Source organism: Pezoporus flaviventris, unplaced genomic scaffold (genome assembly GCF_033815535.1).
Source record: "Pezoporus flaviventris isolate CSIRO_AGI_PZ_B2104156 unplaced genomic scaffold, CSIRO_AGI_Pfla_v1 ptg000007l, whole genome shotgun sequence".
In the NCBI taxonomy this organism is placed as follows: domain Eukaryota; kingdom Metazoa; phylum Chordata; class Aves; order Psittaciformes; family Psittacidae; genus Pezoporus; species Pezoporus flaviventris.
Genome location: NW_026892555.1, coordinates 8716670 through 8741751, shown reverse-complemented (window position 1 = coordinate 8741751; position 25082 = coordinate 8716670). Strand labels below are relative to the sequence as shown.

At 38.1% G+C, this 25082-nt stretch overlaps 1 protein-coding gene across 3 annotated transcripts in view; it reads right to left on the bottom strand.

Moving 5' to 3' along the window:
* Window positions 1–25082, bottom strand: part of ASAP1 (ArfGAP with SH3 domain, ankyrin repeat and PH domain 1) — a 150909-nt gene that overhangs the window by 24316 nt on the left and 101511 nt on the right. For all 3 annotated transcript variants that reach the window (XM_061447716.1, XM_061447717.1, XM_061447718.1), the window contains 12 exons: window positions 24613–24682; window positions 23474–23561; window positions 22886–22934; window positions 16591–16754; window positions 14911–15044; window positions 13819–13910; window positions 12862–13048; window positions 10394–10479; window positions 8006–8121; window positions 5668–5735; window positions 2047–2154; window positions 493–721 (listed from right to left, as the gene is read on the bottom strand). In XM_061447716.1, the coding sequence (XP_061303700.1) occupies window positions 493–721; window positions 2047–2154; window positions 5668–5735; window positions 8006–8121; window positions 10394–10479; window positions 12862–13048; window positions 13819–13910; window positions 14911–15044; window positions 16591–16754; window positions 22886–22934; window positions 23474–23561; window positions 24613–24682 (1391 nt within the window). The remainder of the gene's footprint in view (window positions 1–492; window positions 722–2046; window positions 2155–5667; window positions 5736–8005; window positions 8122–10393; window positions 10480–12861; window positions 13049–13818; window positions 13911–14910; window positions 15045–16590; window positions 16755–22885; window positions 22935–23473; window positions 23562–24612; window positions 24683–25082) is intronic.

Sequence of the window (25082 nt, the reverse complement as noted above, 5' to 3'; positions counted from 1 at the left end):
GCTCAGTACTTCACAGGTCATTCTGGTATTTGTCTTTATCCACAGGGTCTGACTGCAAAGTGAGGGAGCCTTCTTGCACCTCCTCTAAAGTCTTCACCCCCTCTGCCAGACACTATACATCACATCCCTAGCACTACCCACCAGCACCTCTTCCAGATCACTTGCATTTTTGTTACTGTAAATACTATAAATGCTTAAAAACGCTTCTCCTAAATATGAACAAAAATTCTAGAGAAAATGAACCAGATTTTATTCAATAAAGAATTACTTTATTTTTTCACCTAGTCATGTACAGTTATGAGACCATTAAAAAAACAGGGGAGGGGCATTTTAAGTTCTGAACATGCATTGTATCGGTTTACTGCATCAATGTAACAGGAAAAAACTATGCTACATCTTGAAACTCTCTAACCCACCTGGCTAAAGGAAGGACAAATGTATAAAAATTACCACTTGCAAATCTAGACAGACTTACTTTGGAGATAGACTTACCTTTGCCAGCATTTCTAGGAGGAAGAGGAGGAGCATCGGCAGTTGGAGAGGTGGGTGAATCTGTGCTTGTAGAAGCGAAGATCTGATTGGTAAAAGCTCCATAGGAGAGTCTTTGCTTGTCTCTGGGAGTGCTAAATGCAGGATGAGTCAGTTTCTCTTGAGGAGAAATGCTTGAAGAGTGACAGAAACTTTGGGGTCTTGGAGATCTTTCTTTTTTTATGGGACTAGGCTGTGAACAGAAAAATGAATGCATTATACAGGTGTAACCAGTAAATATAGTTAGTGTTTGGGAGAAAACAGAGCATATTCTAATGAACCGAACATAATTTCTTTCTTTAATGGACCAATAAGCCTATATTCCTCCTCTTAGTGATCCACTGATTCTCTCCTCTAAACGAAAAATATTGTAGCATCAACACATTACCACGTACACAAAGTTAGATTTATTCTTAAAGAAAATACACAATAATAATATAATAAATAATATACCAATAAAAGCCTAGTGAAGTTTTTAGAGTATAACTTTTCAGTTCATCAAATAGTTCTTTACCCACACCAGACAGTTATCTCAAAGATCAAGTATATTATCCCACTGGTGCATATTAAAAATAGCCTCTTTTGGCACAGCAGATTCATCTGTTGACTGACCTAGCAATATATTCCATGGTACATCTCTTTTAAACGTATCTAATTGCTCTTTGAAGAAATTTTACACAGCAATTTTTAACTGCTGCATGTTAATGGCTGTATATGGAGCAAGATCTGTTTTACTGCAGCTCTGGTTCAGGCTATTATCTCCCATACAGCATTTGTTATCCTCCTGAGGCTCCCTGCACAGATAATCATTTTGTTCTCTCCTGTCCTTGAGGACATGCAAATCATTTTTGTTTCTGAATGTTTCAGTCTCATGTGTCACAGAAAATGAAAAGTTGACCACATTTCCTCTCTACAGCACCCGGAGATACAGAGGTGTCTATAGAGATATAGAGAAATAGGAGAGGAGTATTCGCATTTATTACAGAAACAGAGCACAGAGTAATTAACTGACTTGCTAAAGTAGAGCACAGAGGCTAAGTTTTCACATATTCTAGCGTGGCAATTATCCTGTGCCCTCAAGTTTTGTCTTCCTGTTACTTCTTAACCAGAAATAAAGTGCACAGCACAGTTTCTGAAAAACAGAGCTCTTTATTCAACAACTCGGGTTTATTAATTTATGGAAAAAATAAATACGGAAGCTTTGGATTTCCTCCAGCTAAAAATTAACAATCTACAATTAGGGGATAAAATGGCAAAGTAATAAGTAATCTACATTTACTGATTTAGATGAAATTGTATGTCTTGTCAAAGCAAAACCTCTGAAGCTGAAATCCATAATGACTATGTTGACAAAATCAAATCAAAAAGCACTTTGGCAATATTTAATATGAGCCTCAAAACTAGCTTTTGCACCATCCAATAAAATCTGTGAGGAAAAAAAATGTTCAAGTGGGTCTGTATTTCCATTCATGTCCACAGAACAGAAATTGTCAGGTTTTGTGCAAATTCCCTGCTTACTTTATCATCTAAGTCATCATCACTTTCATCGATCTCTTCCTGCCGAAGATTCCATTCGTACTCTACATGGACGTGTGGGTTTAACTTTCCTGCCTTGGCTTGAGAAAGCTGAAAGAAAGAAAGGTTCTTGTTAAAATATTTGCTGTTCCTTCAGTGTCAGTGAAGTTTTGTATCAGCAAGTGATGAGCTGAAATATTCAGAAGTTGAAAACTCTTCCTGACATTAAAAAAAAAAACAAACCACAACTTCAGGGCAAATCACACATTAACATCCTTCATTTATTTGAGGTATAGAGAACCAGCCAAGAGGCAGAAGAGAAAACTTTCTCCAAATGGGTAGCAGTTGCCACGTTTGACAAGCGTTTGACTAGATGGCAAGAAGAGAAGGTACAGACACAAAAGCAGAAATGCACTTGGAGCCCTCCTTTCCAAGAAGGGAAGGCAGAACCTACTTACAGGTTCTGGTACATACAGAGATTATCCCTCCAAAGTCACAGTCCTTGTGTTGAATAGAAATAAAGGGTATTTACCCTTTAGTTAAATATATCCCTCCCTCACTGGATGAGGCCAATGTGTCTTAAGCACGAAATTCCTCTACTTTGCCATTTCAAATCATGTACTCAGATTCTTTAAAAGCCCACTACTTCACTGATCAGCAAACCCCGGAAAATTGCAGTTCATGGTTATTCTGAGAAGATAAATTTTCTTTATTAATACTTAGATTTCCCATTATCATTTCTATGAGTCTACGATATTTGATAAGTTGTCTATTTGGTACTGCTTGATTCAGGAGAGCCTTTAACCATCTTCCTGAAATAAAATTTGGATCAAATTATTTTCCACCCATTATATAAGTATTCATGAGTTCACTTGAGCTGAAATTGAATTACACAATCAAGACTCCAGCTATGCAAGAGAAATTTGCTTTGTACATCTACCGCACTGCAAACATCTAGCTATTTATTCTGTAGTTTTTTTATTGCCCATGGCAAACAGTATGATCACTCATATGATGTTTTTACTCTTTACCTTATCTCTTTGCCAATTTTGAGACAAAATGCAGGAATAATTTTTCTGTTAACAAATGGAAAAGGAAAAAAAAAAAGAGAGAAAATGCTCTATTACAGTTAATTGCAATAATCATAGAATGGTCTGGGTTGGAAAGGACCTTAAGATTATGAAGTTCCAACCCCCTGCCAAGGGCAGGGATGCCTCACACCAAACCATGTCACCCAGGCTTCTGTCCAACCTGGCCTTGAACACTGCCAGGGATGGAGCATTCACAACTTCTTTGGGCAACCTGTTCCGGTGCCTCACCACCCTTACAGTAAAGAACTTCCTTACATCCAATCTAAACTTCCCCCATTTAAGTTTTAACCCGTTACCACTTGTCTTACCGCTACAGTCCCCGATGAAGAGTCCCTCCCCAACATCCCTATAGGCCCCCTTCAGATACTGGAAGGCTGCTATGAGGTCTCCTTGCAGCCTTCTCTTCTCCAGGCTGAACAGCCTGAATTTCCTCAGCCTATGTTCAAATGGGTGATGCTTCAGCCCCCTTTATCATCCTCATGGCCTCCTCTGGACTTGCTCCAACAGCTCTATGTCCTTATAACCAGTGAGGTATTCCCAGAATTTTGATTATAATAATTGAAACTATTAGCTGCTAGATAAGCTCACTGATCACATCCACTTGTTTGTGTTTTTTTTTTTGTTTACAGCACAATCAGTTGGTCCACATTAACAGCTGATGTTATTCTATTAAATATATACTGTTAAGAAAAAAGCAATCCATACCAATTGTATGCTGTATGGCTGATCTGGTTTTCAGCTGACAGAAACACTGTCAACAGCAGAAACAGTCAGAACACTGGAAACACAGTGTACTTACTTACACAGCAGACATGGGAGTAATTGAGAAGGTGGTGAGAGTACCACCTCATCAACCATAGCAAAACACTGATTTGCATCCCCAGAAATATGGAAAATTATTGTGATTTCTGAAGGACAAGCTCTCTTGATTTTGCAACAATTAATTAATACATGACAAGAACGTTCAATTGTCAAATGAAAGGTATTAAAATTACTAGCTGCAGAGCAAAAGTAGATATCCTCCTTGGTTCATCCAAATGAAGCAAAACTGTTCTGAGAAACAGAATTAAGCAGCAAATGGCAGCTGTTTTGTAAATTCTTCTGGTTCTGTGTTGAATATGAAATCACTTAGACTGCTTAGACTTCTTAATCCCTTGGCAGTACTTAAACTCACTTGCCTACTAAATGCATGCTGGTGAGAGGCACTTTAGAGGGCTTGAACAAACAAGCTCCTTAGTCTGATGTAGAAACCATATTCTTGGCTAACTGCTTCATAAGAGTACCTGAGAAAATCCTTTAACACCTTTAGTTCCTGAATGCCAATAGGTTTCTTGAGTGGCATCTGTTAGCATTCCTTAAATATTCTCAAAATTCCAGAATGCTTTTGCTCTGATCATGTTCAGTAGAGAGACAAAGTCCAACAGAAGCTGGTGTTCTACATTTTCTGATACCCTAACTTCCAGACATTACACTTTTGCCTCTTTCTCTACCACCTGTGAGGTGGTTTTAATTTCAAGTTATTTCAATTCTGCTTGTAAGATGACTTTCATCATCTCTGAACTATCTGCCCTGTTAAAGTCATCTAGGAAAAGCCAAAGCAGGAAAAGTCAAAGAAAGGTCCAGACCAAAAGGATCTAAAGGACCTCAAAGGTCTTAACAGATTTGAATTTCTATCAGAAGTACAGAGCAACCTCTGAAACAGCTTTAAGAAGAACTTTTAAGGTGATGAAGCCCAAATGTCCTAGAATTGGTATTAACTGGTATTCAAATACCTGTTTGGCAGGTACAAAAGCCCAAACAAAGCCCTGACCAAAGCCTGCAAAAGCTTCTTCTCACAGACAAGATCCCAGGAGAGCTCCCATGTGCATAGCTCTTTATCCACACACATGGTGCTGGTTGGTGGGTGCAGGGGCAGGAAGTTGGGTCCTGAACCCATGGGTGTACAAGACCACATCTGACAACAGCTCAGATCCGAACAGGGCAGCAATGGAGCCCCTTGGGGCAGCCATTTGGAGTTGCTCCTCCTCAGAGCAGCGCTGGCTGCAGTCAGGGACTCTCCTTTAGGTCAGGATGTTGTCCAAGGGAACTCCTCAAGGTAGAGCCCTCCCTTTTAGGTGAGTGATTGCACTTTTTGGATCACTTGCCATAAAGTTTAAGAGTCATCAGTGTAGTGGCGAATCCATGTGAAATCCCAAATCCGTAGTTAATGTTGGTGGAGCTTTAATTGAGTTTGAACCATAAATCTAGTTTAGCCTCAATTTATTGGTTCTGTGACAGCTAGACTCTCAAGCATTTAGGGTCTGGTTAAAATATCTAACTACTTCCAACACAAGTAAGATCTTTAACTCTTACAAAGAAAACAACTCTTGCATTTTGAAGTTAGAAAATGTTCACCTATGGTAGGACCTTCAGCCTAGCATACAGCCAGCTCACAGCGATAAAGTCTGAGATACAGTGGAAACACCATCTTCAGTAGACCACATCTTTAAACATACAAACATCCCCCATCCTTCTTCCCCACCCCGGTTCTTACCAGTTCCTCACACTGGACAGCTTTCACTCTTTTTGCCGTGTCCAGAGCAGTCTCTCCAGCTTGGTTGACTACAAAATTAACAATAAAACAGGAGAGTGGTTCTTTGAGATGATTAAAGACTCAATTCTATAAGTTTCAGTATTTTTAGCAGAGTAACTTCTAAAAGTGATCAAAAACATCTATTTACTCTATAGCAGCTGCAACTCTTTAAGATTCCACTCTAAGTGCTCATGCATTTCATGTATCATCAGGTTCTTTCTGATCAGCAGCATCTGCTGGGACACTTCCCAAATCCCTCCTAACCATCCTAGCAGAGAATATAAAGAAATTTAGTCATTCTCCACTCAACTCCTTTGCCAGTAAAACTCTTACATGAATAATCAGGAAAAGCAAAGCTTTAACAGCTTAAAAAAGAAAACTATTTTAAGATTTTAAAAACAGTAAATGTTGATCCAAGCACCTTTTACTTTGATTAGTATGTAGTGGTTTGAAGCCTGAATTTGAAGACAGAAATCCTATTCTAAGATGACATTTGGACAAGAATAATTTTAAAACTCCCTAGCAATTTCTTGTTTTTAAAAGCCGTAAAATGGTTTCCCTTTTTAAATAAGGCCTGATCAGATAGAAGGTGTCATTTGAGCACTCTAAAGGTCCTCTGGCACAACACCTAATGGGATCCTTCCTAGATGATCAGTAGCAAGTCTCAAGAAAAGATCAAACCCCACATCCCAACCAGATGTGGACAAACCTTAGGTAAAATTTAGCCTTACAGTAAGCAGTGAATGCCGTGGACCTGGAAAAGAGTATGCTCCACATCACATCAGGATTGTAAAGAGTTTCTGTGACTGGGAACTGAAAACAGTCAAACTGAGGGCTCTTAAGGAAATATGTCTATCTGTAATATTACACACAGAATGCCAGTCATGAATTCTAGAAAACACAAAGCCTATGTAGAAAATACAAGGGCTAACAGAAAGGCCTATGAATTTGAAAGAATTAAGATCCCTAGAAAGAGGGCTCCTTATAGAAAGATCCAGGATGGTTCAGGAGTTTTAATATGGAAAGGAATGAAAACACAGTATTTAACTGAAGTGAGCACACAGAGAACTTAAAGAGACCAGCCAATTCCAAATTTCAATCTTTAAGTATAAACCTGATGGTTCAAGTCCTAGTGAAGATACATAGTTCCTAAGTGAGAGCATAAAAACAAAACAAAACAATCCCCAACAAGAAACAGAACCCAAAAGGGTACAAACACCCTTCTGGCATCTACCTAAGAGAGAGTTCAATGGAAGGACCAATAGGCATGCTTAAGCTTGTGCAGACAGCTTTTCCATTTTCTTAATGAGGGATATATCTGTTAAAACAGATTACAACAAATTCTTTGACTTGTGGTAATATTAGAACGTATTCTAAGGATGTATAAGAAGGCCAAGGAACCAGTGACTTCTGCCACCAAGCTATGAACTTAAATTTACGCCACAGCGTTTTAGAGGGCAGAGGAGGAAAATTATGGCAATGAGTGAAAAGGTAAAAAAAAAAAAAAAAAAGTTTATCCTCTTCAGTTTGCACCAACTGTTCATAAAGCTGTCCTCCTATACCAAGGACTGACAAAATGCAAATGTTTCATAGACATGCTGATGAAACTTAGCTCCTGAGCCTGGATTCATGGAGTATCTTCTTAACTCAAAATATGGCAGGGAAAGGAGAGCATCTATTAAACAAGAGATTATCCTAAGTGTAAGCAAACAGTTTACAGAGATTTTATTTTTAATTAGCTTCTGCTAAGCCATGATGAAAAATGGACTGGTTTAGGTACGGCAAGTGTTATACCTATTACACACACGTGGATTGCAAACAGAGGGAGAAATGCAGCTGAAATGGCTAATCCCTTCCCTAATCACCTACAGCAGTGGCTGGGGCACTCTGGGTGAAGACACAGTGCCAAATGACATGAATATTAAAAGAAGAATTAACTGTTGTGTACAGAAAGCCCACCTATGTCTGAAGTGCAATTAACGTGAGCAGCCATTTGAAGCATTATAACAGGCAAGTAGTAGATGACTTTTACGATATAAACAATAAACCTAAATTCCAGGCTGTTTATGATGCATCAGAAAAGTATGTATCAGGAAAGCTAGGCTTTACCATTAGTATTTTATATGAGAAAATGTTTGCCACGATTATCTCCTAAGAATTTAAGTTCTATTTCTTAACTGAACACTTCCTTTAGGCTTGTTGATGGTAAAGTTGCCAAATTCCTAACACAGAAGTGGCTAAAATAATAGGAAGAAATGTTAGTAAATCTTTTTTTCCTAGCTTTAAATAATGAACTTACCTACATCAATAGTTGGCTTCCCCCTCAAAAGCAATTTCAAACACTCAGGCTTATTATACATACTGCAGTAGTGTAGAACTGTATTGCCCAGCGCTGTTTGCTTATCCAGGTTTCCACTAAACACAAAAGAAGAAATAATCAAGAGACATCTAGTGTGCAGTGCTGTTTGTCTCAGAGCAAGCATCCCTAGCAGCAATAAATGCATTAATACTTTATGGGACAAATACGGAGTAGAAAGAGAGAGAAATACTTTTCAAGTTAAACATTGCTTTCAAGGACTAGTAAGAATAGTTCCAAACATACTGGAAATTCCTGAGCTGTGGCTGACAAGGACTGAGCATCTACAGGTGTTCATTGAAAAAACAAACAGCAAACCGGAAACTCAGAGATTCAAACCTAATCCTCTGTAAGGTCATGGCAGTTGGTTTTCGCCCTCCACTTTACTGACATTTCTTTTTCAAACATGCTAAATTAGCCCAATTAAAAATATGTGAAAAATCATTCTAATACAGTTAGAGCACGCTAGTAAGTCCCACACTTCAAGTTCAAGGAACTACAAAGAGGGTGGCTGTGAGGATGCATAAGAGTGTCATAAGAAGGAATGGAAGGATACAAACTGGGAGAGACAAGCTGTGCAAAGGGGTTCACAGGGCTTTTTAAAACTGTTCTTTCTTTCCATTTTCAATTTCTGAAACAAGGTTTCTTGAAAAAAGTCATGACATACTGAGATCAATTTAATACATTTATAAAAATGAAAAGCTCAGAAAATGACAGCTTTACTTCCACTCAGTATTACCCACAGTGAACAGTAAGTGCAGAGCCCATATGGATGTAAAGATGCTCTTAAATTTGAGATTGAGACAAAACTACAGACAGCTGACAAAAACACATAAAGGATGATAGTTATAGAATCATAGAATCACAGAATGGTTAGGGCTGGAAAGGACCTTAAGATCATCCAGTTCCAACCCCGCTGCCATGGGCGGGGACACCTCACACCAGACCATGTCACCCAAGACCCCGTCCAACCGAGTCCTGAACATTGCCAGAGATGGAGCATTTACCACTTACTTCCTTGGGCAACCCGTTCCAGTGCCTCACCACACTCACAGTAAAGAACTTCTTCCTTATATCTAACCTGAACTTCCCCTGTTGAAGCTTAAACCTACCACCCCCTGTCCTATCACTACAGTCCCTGATGTTATGAAGCTTCATAGTTTCTTCACACAAAACAATTTTACATAATAATCCAAAATAACAAATCCTTTAATATTGCTCAGAATAATAATTTGGGCTTCTAAAATAGTTTTCAAATTATGACCTCAGCTTGTAAATAGGAATAGCTTATTTTTTACTGTATTTTATTTTTTTACTTTAAGAACACTCCTACAATAGTCAGCACTCCATTTAACATGAGGGAGTAGCAGTAGAATAAGTTAAAGTGAAGGTTACACTGCTAGTCCACAGTGCCCAAGAGATGGTGTCAGGAACATGGATTTCAAGTCTGTGCTGTTATCAGAAGACCAAACCTTCTAACGCTCCCTACAGACAATGCTACATAAACTATTAGAGAGGGGAAGGAAAAGAACCATGTATTCACTGACTGCGCTTCAACAGCGGGAAGGACTCCCCATGCTGAGGGAGTTGTGATGAATCTTCTGTGTTTCCCCAGTCTTCCTCTCCTCATTCTCCAAAACCCACCACCTGACACAGCAAGTGACTGCCACTTCCTTTGCTTCATGGCATACTGGAGAGGTGGATTGGAATTAATTCCAGCTAATGTTTAATTCTGTTGTGAACCATATGAAAAATAATGTTGTACCATTTCATTTTTTTTAAGTGTTTTCATTAAGGTTTTTCACTTCTGTGAACACATCTCTTGACAACAAAGAATAGCTCAACCTAGATGTTGAAAATTAGTAGTTAAGAAGATCAGGCTGTCAATAACTTTAATACTTTATTAACTACTACAACACCTTTTTTGAAGTCAATCTAGCTTCTAATCAAATTTATGAGACATATCCTTGTTTTCTACTCTTACAATTTCTTTGCATGTGTCCTGTATTTGGAATGTTTACTTCACCACCTCTCCTTTACCTGAACTATTCATCTGCATTGTTTCATAGTAATGTGTTATAAATCATTCATCTCTTTTGCTCTACATAGTTTTTCCATTCATCCTATTTTTATAACTGCTTTCCATGTTTTAACCTACACTTCTGTCCACACTTAGGAGCATAAGGGTCAACTCAAAGGTATTAAAATTATGCTCTTTTGAAGCATATCTAAGGAGCATGTAAGTGATAAGCAAACACTGTCCAAAGCACTGCATGGGTAGCTTTGAACATTTACATTTTTCATACATAATGAAAATTGATCAATCCATACCAGTTTTGTACAAGGAAGTCAACCAGATGGAGAGAGGTTTGGTCAGCAGTCCGGACTGCTAAATGAAGTGCTGTTTCACCTGGCTCCTAAACACACACAAATAGAAGTTAGATTTTTGTGCCTTATTTCTGCAAAGCTTGTAATATCAGACCTACAAGATATATGTCAATTGGTCTTTTACAAGTCTTTCAAAGGAAAAATGTTATTAGGAAATTATGATGAAAATAGTTATTGCCTTTCTGGATCCTTAAAAGACACCATGCGCTTCAAAGGAAAGAGCATCACACTTTGACATCACAGGTTCCTCAAAACCAGTCTTCTCTTTTTCCCAGCTGGATAGAACAATCTTGAAGACCTTTAACCATTTTAGCTACTAGTAACTACACTGGATCCTGTCAAGGAATAATGAGTGAGTTCACGTACTTGTTGCTTTATGACACCTTGGTGAGCACTAAGCATACCCAACAACACTATTTCCTACAAAACCTAGGAAAATCCCCACCAAAATCACAGTCCTACCTACATTAAATCCCTTACAGAATCACAGAATGGTTGAAGTTGGAAGAGACCTGTGGAGGACATCTGGTCCCACCTCCCTCCCCAAGCAGGGCCACCTAAAGCCAATTCTCCAGGACCACGTCCACATGACTCTGGAGTATCTCTCCAAGGTTGGGGGACCCCAAAATCTCCCTGGGCAACCCATGTCAGTGCATAGTTACCTTCACAATAAGAAAAAACTTTCCCCTTGTTCAGAGGGAACCTCCTGTGTTTCAAACTGTGCCCACTGCCTATGGTCCTGTCACTGGGAACCACCGAAATGAGCCTGGCTTCATCTTCTTTACACCTTCCCTCTATATATGGGTAAGATCTCCCTGAGCTTTCTCTTCTGAAGTCTGAAAAGTCCCAGATCTCTCAGCCTTTCCTCATATATCATGTCCTCTGAACACCTCTGTGGCCCTTCGTTGTGTTCTCTCCAGTACATCAAAGTCTCTCTTGGACTGGGGAGACCAGAACTGGACTCGGTACTCCAGCTATGGCCTCACCAGCACCAAGTAGAGGGGAAGGATCACTGCCATCAACGTGGTGGCAGTACTTTGCCTACTGCAGCCTATATACCATTGGCTTTCCTTGCCGCAGGGGCACACTGTTGTCTTATTTCAGCCTGCTGTCCACCAGGACCCCCAGGCCTTTTTCTGCCAAGCTGCTTTCCAGCTGAGTAGTGCCTAGCATATACTAGTGCATGGGGTTGTTCCTCCCCAGATATAGGGCTTTTCTTCATTAATTTAAACAGAATAACACTTCATTTTCTATAAATACAACACAAACATTTATGCATTTAAATGACGATATAAGTTCTGTTTAATTCAAAGTTGATGAGAAATTAATCTAAAACCAGATCTCATTAACTTCTACTGATCAAAAGGGGCATTAAAAATATATTACAGTACACATACTTAAATCACAACTTTAACTAAAAAGACTTTTTAAACATCAGAGAATTTACAGTGCATCAATGTCTTAAATGCAGCCCACATTTCAGGTGGTGCTCACACCTGTCTAGGTATCACTGGCTGTATCAGCTGAGAAACGCTAAGGAGCTAATCCTGTGGTAACTGCTAAGGATGATAAATATAGAAAGTTCACCTTGTAGATAGAGAATTTGTAATGTGTTTCCATGATAAGCACTCTGATATTTCAAGTGCTGAGACTACAGTGAACTCCCTTCACTCGATACAGACAGGCACTCTGCCCTTTGCCAAGGTACCTATTTCCACAGAACTTGTTCTTGATCGCTCCAAGTTATGTCCAAAAGTAATGGGAGAAAACATTGCTGACCAACTGGTCACACAGCAGCAATTGTCTATAGAAATGTTACACACCGTGCTTTTCTCTACACGGATGCTCCAAGTCAAGCTGGGCTGATTTTTCCAAAAAGCTATCACTGACTTTAGAAGGAAGATCAACTATTCAGAAGTTTATTAAAAATAATAAATGAATCTGTCTTCCTGGTTGAAAGAAACTGTACTTCTGTAAATGTTTCATCAGAAGCTGTGAAGGCATCGTATTTTCTTTCCTCACAGAGAAACAGAGACTTGTGCACAGTCATTAATGTGTTCCTTCAACATCTACTACAAAAGCAGATATGATATTGTTTGCGGTATCAGGTGAGCCAGGGTTATCAAGACAAGCCCTTTCTTTCTCTAGGCCTTATCCTAAAGAAACACACTGCAGAACAGGTGCTGTTCAACATAATAGTTGCACCTAGAACAGTCTGACACTACTATTACGTTTCACGGTCCTTCAGAGGATTTGATGACAAGTGATACATCTTCTTACCTCCCCAAAGGAGGCCACATTTTAGTCTGTTATTTCTCTTGTTTTGCATCTAAGAGAACAGTCCCAGTCCCAGACATTTTACAAATACACATTACTTAAAATACTCTGCTTTGTTTACCTGATAAGCTTACCTGTCCAGGCTCTAACAGTGGCTCCATTAGCTCTACCCCCTCTGCATAGACTTGAATTAGTGCAAGTAAATCCCTGGATTTGACAGCCTCAAGTAATTCACTCAGTTTAGCTGCTGCAGATGCACAAGTCTTCCTGGAGAACTTATGATCTACATATTTAGCAGTGATAAATTCTTTACGTGCAGTCCTGTGGGTGTGAAAATAGAGCTTGGTTTAGAAATACTTAGAAAAATGGGTCAATGACTTAAATTTAAACTCACCTTGCCTAATTCAGGAGCCGAGAAGGGAAGAAGAAAACTATTGATAAAGACCTTATGATGCATGTCAGTCTTGCAAACAAGCCCCAAACAAGGGCTATATTCAATTTTATCCTGCCTTCTTGTTACATACAAAAATTACTCTGACTTTGAGGACTAAGACCAAAGAAAAAACAAAGCCTGAAATGTGATTTCTCATGGAAACACGTCTATCTGTTAAAAAAAGGACAAGCATGAAAAACATGCTTAAAACTCATTCTAGTGAGCTAGAAAACACCATAATAGGTTAAAAAGCCTTCTGTGGCAAAACAACATCTGTGATGCTCTCTGTGCAGCTCCAACACCAGGGAAAGAAAGAAAAAGCTCATCTCCATTTCAAGACAGTACCTGAACCTGGTGTCATTTAGTCCAACTGTGTCTCTCACCTGAGGAGATGCTACAAAACTCAAAAACTGTCAAGATTCAAAATAATGGATCTTGAAACCCAAACCTGAAGTTTTCTACACCAAGAAGCTGTAGCTTAAATGTGACTGCATGACAAAAGTCTGTACTTCTAAGAAACCCCACAGGTGGAGTAAGAAATCCCTTTCTTCTGCTGTCCCAGCCCTCCTCTGGCTTGGTTACTCTTTAAGACACTTTACATCACATATATATTCCACAGTAAACTTAATGTTAAAGAATTTAAAGATTCTAAACTTACATATCACTTGATGGAGTGGGTTTAGGTGAAGGACTAGGTAAATTCCCTTCCATAATATCATTAAAACTAGTATTTCCTACATTCTTGGCCAGCTGCAATAAGAAAAACAGAATAAAATATACAACAACCTGGACTATTAATGTTCATTTTCCATACTATTGCTAAAAGATGGAACACAACAAATTTCAGAATAAAAGCATAGTGATTACACATATAAAAGAACTGAAATTTTTAAGTGTGAATCTGATCATCCCAGGCACTGCTGCTGTATTTGAAGACAATCAACCTCCAGCATAAGAACAGAATGAGGAACTAGCAGCACAAACACTGAAACAGTTCTAGTACACTAAACAGGAAGTTACTTTTGGAAAGGAGCTCAGACCTACTGCAAAGTCACACTTGGTAAAACTTGATTTAAATCACTACTAACTTTGAAAGCAACTCAAGATTTCAAAAATGCTTCCAGTGCTAATGTTAAACCATACACAAATCCAGAACTGCCTTTTATCTTCTCTCGATTTTCCCATACAAAGTTTCTGTGACAAGTGTCTTCTCAAACACCAAACACAGCTGAGGAGATAAACCTGCCGTAACTGTGTTTTTTCTTTCTTTGTTTTTTGTTTTGTTTTTGTTTGGTTTAGTTTTAGTAGCTGCATCAAATTCCTTGAGTAATTTTAATGTTACAGGGTTTCTTCCATAAAATTAAAAGATTCTCCTAACAATTTTCTGTCAGAATTAGCAATGGTCATTCTCACTTGTCAAGTTAAATTAGCTTTCATTTTCTTTAATTACATGAGATTTTGGGCTGCTCTGATTTAAGGTCAAGATCCGCTAATGAGAGGCAAAATTCTGATGGCACTACTGTCAATATTCATTCTGCAAATTAACATCAGAAGCGACAGATGGTTAAAAGCATCAATAACACATAATAGTAAAAAAACTCCTGTAAGATAGATACAAAAATCTGAAGACAACATTCTGCAAAACACATACCTTGAAAAAATTTAACAGTAAATTATACAGCTGAATGATACCTGTATCCAGAACATCTGACTAGAAAAGAATAAAATAATCCAAATTAAAAGAACTTACCAAGAGTTCAGACGTTCCTAATTTGTCTAATTCCAAAGACTGGATTCGAGAAATATGGACACCCATTTCTCTGTGTATTCCAGAACACTCAATGCAGGTTAAAATGCCCAAGTTAGTTGATAGCCATGTTGGATCTGCAGAATTGCAAAACAACGTATTTAATCAAAGTCCAAGAAAAGTTTTTCAATGGTGGCAAGAAATCCCAATGCATTCTGAAATGATTCCTCATTTAATGCTTTAACAAATGGAAATAAACTAAGAATATTCCATAGTTTTCTCCAAACCACAACGCAAATTTAACCACAGATTGATACCAATGGAATTAAGTTTTTCAGATCTAGAGACAGCCTCAAAGGCACTGAATTCAGATGTACAAATCCATACTGAATGACTGTATTTGAATACATTTAGGATTTTTTTCTTGTAGAAAGTAAGGCCTCTGCTTCCTGTTCTTAAAAGGAACAGATCTCCTAAATTCCACTGTTGGCAACAAAGTTTTAATCTTTACATCTTAAATTTTAAATAGTCTTTCTTCATAAAAGATTGACTATAGCATTTTTCAATATGTAAAACAGTAATATGTTGTAGAACATTTTAGTAATGCTGGCTAGTCCAGGAAAAAAAACATTGCTGCCATGGTAGGAGATGTGCATGTAATATGAGAATACATCTTACACTATGAATGCAACATAAGAAGCAAGACCATTTTTAAAGGAAAAGAAAAAGCTCCAGGCATATTTCCAGACATATACATGTCTTCAAACCAATCCCTTCCTTGATCTTAAATAGTAACTGACAAAGCATTGTCAGGAGTTTTAAAGCAGCAAGCTGGGGTGCAGGAGTGAAGCTTAAAACTTCACTATAAATTAAACGAAGAGTGAGAACTGTAATCTGAATTTCTGTAGCTTTACATCATGGACTAATTGAATGAACCAATTCCAGGATATGACAAAATTATACTCCACTTCGCATTTTTTATCTAGGTATTTCCTATTTGGATCAGTTCTGCATCAGTTAGCATCTTTAAGACACACACTATCTACTCAGTTCCAAACGAACATCACCTTCATGAACTATCTCTTCAGATGTGAAAGCTGTAGCAGCTGCCAACTACCGTATCAGTTCAGTAGTACTACGACGATTTGACTCATCTCTAGGTTTAAGTGACATGTAACTGACCTGTTAACTCTGCACTTCTGAAGATATTATCTGAGAGGATTTCAACTCTGGGTCTCATTCTTTGCACAAGATTAGGTATTTTTGCTACTGCAGTTCCAATAGTCTCATGCCAAGATAAAACCTCAGAGTAAGATCCTGGCCAGGTCAATTTTTCCACAATCATTGTCTAAGCATTACTCACTTCTACTTAGTAGCATGCACAGGATCAGTGATGCCAAGCAACTTCCATTCAAGTGCAACAAGCATCTAGAGACAGTGCAACAAGAACAGTTCAAACTCCAGAGGGGCTTGAACTGCTGGAAGTAAGCACAGACAACACACAAAAATATTTTAGTGAATTAAATGGAACTAATGTATGAAAGTCGTATTTGTTCTTTTAAAAACAGGTTGAAGACTGATCAACACATCACTTAGAAAATTAGTTTGCACTCTACAAACACATCTCTAAAGAAATTACTTTGCTTCCAACAAGAAGTTGATGACATGAACAAATTGAGATACCTGGTGAGCCACAATCACAACAGACTTCATTTCCGGGTAATCTCTGTATGTCATCAATAATGGCTTTTGTCAGATCCTCTAAACTGTTCTCCCCTGTGCTCTGCTCTCCACGGAATGCCATATTTAATGCTTCTTCTTTGCTGTTAGTCAATACTGATATCCATCTAGCACAAGATAAAGACCTTAATGAAGATCTGCATTTGTAAATACAAGTTAACCTATAAACCATAGAAAGCTTGCCAGGAACAAAATATTAGTGGGAATATAAGGAGGGATTGTACTGTGGGAGAGACCGAGTGGGAGGAAAGTGAGAGGTGGAAAGGAAAGATTTGAGAAAAAGTAATAAAGAATGAGAAAAGGCAAAGAGAAAAAGTCTTAATTCTAAAATCCCTTTGGTGAACAATTTAAAGCCAAAGCAGCACAGTTCTCAAGTTCCTCAAATAAGCAGACGCTGTGGAAGAGAAAAGGTGCCATTAAGCTCCTGTAAATTTAACTGCTTTAAAAGTAGGTGTCTGAGATCTTCCTGAAATCTACCCCATTACTGAAGGAGAAAATTGCAACCACTACTTTCTCCAGTGTGCATCTCTCTTCACAGAGGAGACAACAAGCACATTTTTAATGTGCTAATGGCTAGTTGCCTTTCAAAATGCAGGTCTCGGCGCACTCAGAGTCAGACTGTAATGACCAAATTAATGAAAACTGCCATGGCAACAAATAGCTAAAGAAGGGAGCATGGCAGAGGAGTAACCATACTGAGAGCTAACAGAAAATATTAAGAGCAACTGTTGAATGCAGCATATCAAGACTCTTCAATAACATTTCAGGCAATGGCTGCCCCCGCTCCCAACCACTCTGCAAGGTTTTGTTTATACAATGATGTTTTAAATGACAACTAACCCAAAAAATCCCTCCCAGGGGCTGCTGCCCTCCCGGTGGAAGTAAAGAAGGGAAAGCAGGGACACTAAGGACAATCATGTTGCAGATGCTCTTTTTCCTAAGTGAGGCAGCACTGCAAGTTAAATATAGAAATCCTCCTAGGTACAATGATTTTAGATCTACTGCAAACACGTATTTTTTACATAGGAATATTTTAAACTGGTAGTGTCCTCACATTTCCTGTTTACAATATTCCAATTATCTGCAGTCACCAATCTGCTGAAAGGCATTGAAATGGCTGCGGTCATCTAAGCAAACTTCAGATTGAGATTCATCATTTCTCTCTGAAATCATAATGAAAAGAAACTTTAAAAGGATTTCAGAGAGGAATTCATATACATAATCTTGCAATACAGATTCAGAGCTTGAACTACATATAACTACGTATACATATGTTAACTATATATACTGTATATAATAACTTGATATGCATACATTTTTTAAATCTAACGGGCAAAGAGTAGTCTGAGAAGTTGGATTTACAAAACAGAAAATGCTTAAATTATTTAAAAAATCACCCTCAAAAATAAAAGAAATTTAACAAATTAAAACCAAATTTGCCCCATAGTTTATATGCTGAAAACAATGTATTTCCATTATCTCCAGTTATATGATAACATACAAGAACCCACACTAGATGGCATTCTTCTGCAAGTTTTCTGATGACATCCAAGGTTATTAAAAAACTCAAGAGGCAGCAGTGTCTTGCTTCTAATATTACAGTAATGTTTGGTTAAACAAGCAGTAAAATAATCATTAAAATCAGACAGACAACATTTATTCCAGCATTTGATGACAATTTCTTTCAGGGTTACAGTTTGATTAGTTTGTTAAAAAGGCAGAATTTGAATAAAACTCAACTATGCAGGAACAATCAAAAAAATATTAGATGCCATTAAAATAAACACAACATGACTGAGCCAGCTGTTAGTTTGATACAGATCTCCATATTGCGGGTTTCTAAACTGGAAGAGCAGTAGCTTATTTTGGTTGTGCTTCCTCAGCTAGAGGGAACCCCTGCCCAAGGTTGCTTGGCACTGCTGTGTCAGCTTGCCCCAGACAGCAGCAGCAAGGCCCATTGAACACAAGCACAGCAGACACATTCTTAATGACTGGTGCTAATTATACAGGTCCCCCGTTGGTCACCTGGCCTTCTGGCAGGCTGTGCACCCAAACCAAACAACTCAAATCAATAAAGATATTAATTCAATGCCAACAGTTTATAAAAACTGCCTTCTGGCTGCTGTTCTTTCTCTTTTTCTTATCTATACAAGTCTCCTTTTTCCTTTGTTTTTAAAAAATGTATTTTCTTTATTTTATACCACCAGTGTCAAGGTAACAGTCAGAAAACTTCTGGTAATACCAAGGCCAAGTTGGACGGGGCCTTGAGCAACCCAGTCTAGCAGAAGGTGTCCCCTGCCCATGGTAAGGGGTGGGAACTGGATGATCTCAAAGGTCCTGTCCAACCCAAACTATTCTGTGATTCTACTAATACTTTGTATTGTTCTTTCAAATAATTTAAAATTTACTCAAGTCTTAACAGAACCTCTTTGTCTTCTATCAAATACAGTAAAACAGGTTGTCCAATCTGCTACTACACTTCTCTTTCTGAATCTCTGCAGTCTCATGATCCTTTAAGGCATTCTGTTTGCTGGAGATTCCCAGTGCTGAAGAAAATCATGAGGCTAAACAAAAATCTGGCATCATGGGTGACTTCTGGATCCAATGAAGGAGAAGTATTCGTTAGTTTTGGGTGGATTAGTCCAGTATTTCTATGCCAATAAAAGCTCCTCCTTTCCCTCCCCACCAAGACAACAATCAGTTATTTCAGTTTGCAATAAAGGATTGTGTCTCTTCTGACAATCACTACTGCAACAGTGTTATTTCCAGGTAAATGCATAAACAGAACAAAAATAGCATAATATTTTTCCAACATTCAGAAACAACTTTTTTGTATGGAAGAAGCAACAGAGAGTATCAAGACCTTCCCATTCCTTTGGTATTCCCAAAGTAAAAAACATCTGAAGACTGTTGCTAAACACTATACTGAAGTTAGATGCATGTTTCTTCATAGCAGAAATTTGGAATAGCTTTGTTAATATTCCAGGCATCTCCTACAGAAATCAAGATACTCTTGGGCTTCAAAGAGAGTAGAAAAGAACTAAAATATTTTATCTGGAGCATGTTTGGCCTTATCCACAATTATCAAATATCCAATATCCAATATCCAATTATCAAAGTAGAAAGTACCTCTTATTGCAAATGTTAAAAATAACCTGGTTTTTTAGAGATCTGACGTTCTGTTTCTCATAATATACACAAATATATATATGCACATAGACATACCTGCTTCCTCTCCCCCCACACCCACTGTACTATCTATTAGAGAAACTAATAAAACCCACTGAGACTTTAAAGGCAGTCAAGCAGTAATTAAAGGTCAACAGAGAGCTGGCTGGATAAAAATAAGAAACTAAAAAATAATCAAGAAATGCACTGAAGTAAAGGCAATGTTTGAGGGGAAGCAAACCTGTAACAGAACATAGGTTTCACTGATTTGTATTTTAAACCATCTGCTTTTTAAAATCATCATTAGTTTTAACTAGTTTGAGAAGCTATTTAAGGAAGCAGTTTCAAATGCTCACCAGGAAAATGCATGCAAGGTCAATTAAACTAGAGTATAAATGCATCTTTGCTTTTTTCCTCTATTTAGATTTATGGAAGGATTCTGATTCTATGATTCTATAATTTGAAAATCAATTGGTGAACAAAGGAAAAAAGACAGAATGGAGGCGGCATTAAAACTGGGTGGACAAAACACAAGACAGAGAAGAAAAGGTCGACAGTGAGGCACACATATACAATTCAGGTGAAAACCGGAACAAGAGGATGACAACTATAATCAAGGAGCTATATCACATAGCTCCTGCAGAACACTCAAATCGGTAAGATTAGAAGTCAAAGGGTGCTGTTCACATGACACCTTAGATAATAAAGCAATTCAGGACTACTCAGTGGCTGCACAAGAAAAACAGACCATTTGGTTATACAGCAGTTTTTCATCAACACATTAACAGCCATTCTGGATCATGAACTTCAACTAACTAAAGATATTGCAGAAATTTTCCTAAAGGAAAAGAAAGGTAAGTTTCTATGTGCATCTCCAGCAGATACCATTACTTGGGTCACTTAAGAGATCTTCTGAAACGGAACACTTGTTCTAGTTGCATTACAATACCTTTTTGAATGTGGCTTACAGTGCCAATATGGGCAAAATACACTTAGTTTGTGTGCATGTATTTCAGCACTTGCATGCATATAATGTCTCTTCAGCCAAACAAAACTTTTTAAACTTGCATCAGCATTAAGATGCTACACTCCACTGTGCACTGCACTGGCATGGCCCCACCTTGAGTACCGTGTGCAGTTTTAGATGTCTCAGTATAAGGAGGACATCAGACTAGTAGATTGTGTCCAGAGGAGGGCAACCAAGATGGTGAAAGGCCCCAGGGCAAGACTTAGGAGAAGCAGCCGAGGTCACCTGGTTTGTTCAGCCTGGGGAAGAGAAGGCTATGGGGTGCCTTCATCGCAGTTGACACCTTCCTCATGCAGGTGCAGAGAGGAGGAGCTGATCTCCTTTCTCTGGTGACCAGGGGTAGGACACAAAGAAACGGGATGAAGCTGCACTAGGGGAAGTTCAGATGGGACATCAGGAAAAGGTTCTTCACCGAGAGGGTGGTTGGTCACTGGAACAGGCTGACCCCCAGGGACACAGTCACAGCACTGAAACTGTCAGAGCTCAAGGAGCATCCAGATGATGCTCTCAGTCATATGGTTTAGTTTTAGGAAATCCTGTGAGGAGCAATGAGTCGGACTTGGTGATCCCGATGGGTGCTTTCCAACTTGAGATACTCTATGATTCTGTATTCCAGTACAAGCTATTTTTTCAGCCACTGGACTTTGAAGTGATAAACCAGACTTCAGTGGTAAACAAATGGAAAGTATGCTTTTAACGGGAAACAAAACCAGCCTGGAATTTCAAAACAGGCCAACAGAGAGCTAGCTAAACTGAACTGATAGACCTGCCAATCAGAAGTACATCACTAATGTATTCGCCCCACCTTGCTCATGTGTTAAACAAAACCCTTGACCTTTTAAATCAACAAATTAGTAAAAACTAATTTATGGCAGAGACACAAAACCTTATGACTCACCAAATCCATTACTGATCAGAAATGACAGTGTTTTCTTCTCGACTGAGAACATCACTGGAATAATTAAGTTCCAGAATGACTGCACTAAGCATGACTACCAGGTCAGCCTTGCACTCTAAGAGCCAGCATAAAGTTGTGGGAGACTCTGGAAGCAAACAGCCGCATGGCAAAGAATTACCCAGCCTCCTCATTTTACCCATGTCTCCCAGCGTTGAACTGTCAATGCCACTGCCTCCCAACACTAGCAAACAACTGAAACACCCTACCAGCATTCCTTGCTCCTTTAAAATACACATGGAGCAACACCATCTTCCATTAGAATATAGGCATGTAACAAAGGAGCACAATAGTCCTGAAGAATGAGGCAGCCTGGAATGCTCAGGCTTGCCGCTTTCTTTTCTAGAGCTGTCAGGTGATGAGCTTGTAACTTCCTGCACAACTCATTTTTTGATAACAGAGAAATATTGAGGAGGAAAATAAGTAGTACATAGTTCTCAGGCAAGAAGTAGCTCTGATCCAAGAGGAAGAAAGATTGGTTTAAAGGGAATAATCTGGTTGAAAACACACATTAATGAAGCAATTTACTGGATTCTGAAGTACACAGATCTCAGGTCTGTTTATTTCTAGGCCTACTGTACAAAAGATGCATCGCCTTTGTGTTATATGGAGACCTTTTATCTATTTATTATTTTTAATTTAAAGGAAAAGGTAAGATCAGGAGGAAAACTAGTAACTGCAAAAAAAGAGGTTGACACAGAAGGTTTAAGAGCAAGTAGAAAACATTTCATTTGCTCCTTAATAACCTGATCTACAGTACCTGCCAAGCAGCTGCACACAAACCACGTGCTGGCAGGGTACATGACCTAAATGAAGGTTTGGTTGGTTGGATTTTGTTTTGCTTTTAGTGTTACAGGGTTTTCAAAAAGCCCTGTAGTGGGCACAAAATAGTTTACACTTACAGATTTACAACCGTAGGCACAACTCCTGCATTACTGGGGGTTGGAACCAGACGATCTTAAGGTCCTTTCCAACCCAAACCATTATATGATTCTATGATTAACTGAGAAATGTATTTCCACTGTTAGGTGTTATTTTTATACAGCCTTAATAGAAAAACAAACTTGAAAACTTAGAAGTGTTCTTACGCTACGTATTCCTGTTCATCTTCTGCTTGAAAGTGGTATGTTCTGTTATCTGAAATGAATAAATACATATTTTCATTTGGTACATGATACATTCTAAAATAGCTACGTATTTAGTAGGTTACTAAAACCTACTTGGCAACCAAAGCCCTGAAGAGCAATTGCAATTAAGCAGCAACATTAATACTTTATTTGTATCTATGGAAAATGATTCCAAGAGAAAAGAAAAAACAGAGAAAGATGGAATAAGCGAATTTTGATTTATGTACATATTTCAAAAGTGTTAGTTTAGAAATATGAAAAATAAGCATGAGTCAAATTTTGCCCTTTTGAAGCAAAACCTTGTCACAAACAAGCAGTATTTATATCACACACAAAACATCTTTTATTCATTTGTCCACTGAACCCATCTTCAAAACTGAAGAGATCTGCACACTTACGAAGCACTGCATGTATCCGGATACAGACCTGAATTTTGAACTACAGCCTTATTTATACTTTTATTTATACTCAAACTATCTTGTAATGACATTTTTGGCAATAATGCATTTGGCAATAAGAGTGCAAGGCAGTACTCAAATTGCTACATACGTGATATTAGATCAAAAGACTTCTTATCTTCAGCATTTGGCTTCACCTGGCAGGTCAATAAATTCAATTTAGCTGGTTGCCTGTTGGACTAAAAAGAAAACTTGATTTACTTTTAAAATGTCTTGATTTAGGATTATTTTTCTTTTCTGGGAGCAGGTATATGTGATATTAATTTAAAGTGTGGGCATGCATACATGTACAACCTCAAAGACGAGACCTGTACGATTTTGTCTGACCTGGCCTCTCAGAATGGACAGACTTCTAAATCTAAAGACTGAAATCTTCACGGCAACTCTTCCTGACTATTTGAAAGGAATTAATGGAATAAATCTAAATTTAGAATATGCTAATACTGAAGGTTTACTTGTATCTCATAAACCAATGGTAAAACTGTTATGCAATTTTTCATTGCAGCAAGTATTAAATCAACTGTCATAATCTACAACAGTGGGGGAAATAACTGAAGACATTTTAGAAGGCTAAAGAAGAGCTCACTTACTTCATGCAGCCCACAGGAAGTTTTGAAATTAACCACCTTTTAGGCTCATTTTCTCACTGATTAGTTGAACAACTTCAGTTTCTTTTACAAAATGAATGTGTAGGCATTAAAATGTTTTAAACAGTTAACATCCTATGTAGGAATAAAACATCTATGACATCTATGTATGAGCTAATTATTAGTCTTCCAGCACAGCCAACAGCCAAAACTGAGTTTATAACAAGACATCTGATCAAATTACCCAGACTCTTTTGACTGCATTGACCAATTCTCTCCAGTGGCTAGGAGAGAAGTCTACAAGATCTTGCTCTGATGCAGACAGCTACACTGCAGCCATTTCATTCTATTCAGCTGAATCTCATCCCATATCTCAAAGGTATAGTAAGAACAGATGTGCTGCTCCATTTAACCTGAAGTTCCCACTAGTGGTCAGCAGCAGACAATTAGCAAAGAATTCAACAGAGCAAGTGGAACAGTACTTCCATAAATCTGTCTCCAACTTCTGGCAATCCATAGAACTTCAACAGTCAGAAGCAGAAATGGCATATTTTTCTGTAATAGTAGACTAAAACCAGCAGATTCACTAGGAAAGGATAATGTTAATTTACTATTTTAATAAAAAGGCATAAAAATAACTTACCGTTGCATGTGATATGGTAAGAATTCCATTTTTAACAGTGCACTTTCTTCTTTGCCATACTTTCCTTAACCTAAAGAATAACATCAACAACAAATTCGGTAACTAGACATGACTTCAAAACACATGTTCATTCCATTGACATTTTGAGAAGATTAGCCTTGAGAAACAAACAGATGCAGTCAGAATTTTACTAAATGCCTCACCAAAAGCAAATCAGAATTTTATGACAGGTCTTAATCACTTTGCAGAGACTCATAAAAACAATAGCTTTCTTTTTAATATGACTTTGTTTTTTATGATTGCTTGACATGCTTTTTGCATTTACTATATGAAACTCAGATCTGTGCTCAGATTTGAACTGTGAAATTCTTGAGTACTTGCGGCACTTAGAAGAATGCACCTTAAGCACCCACAGTAGAAAACAATATAATCAGTGCATAAACATGGTAAGAGTTCTCACTATGTACAAT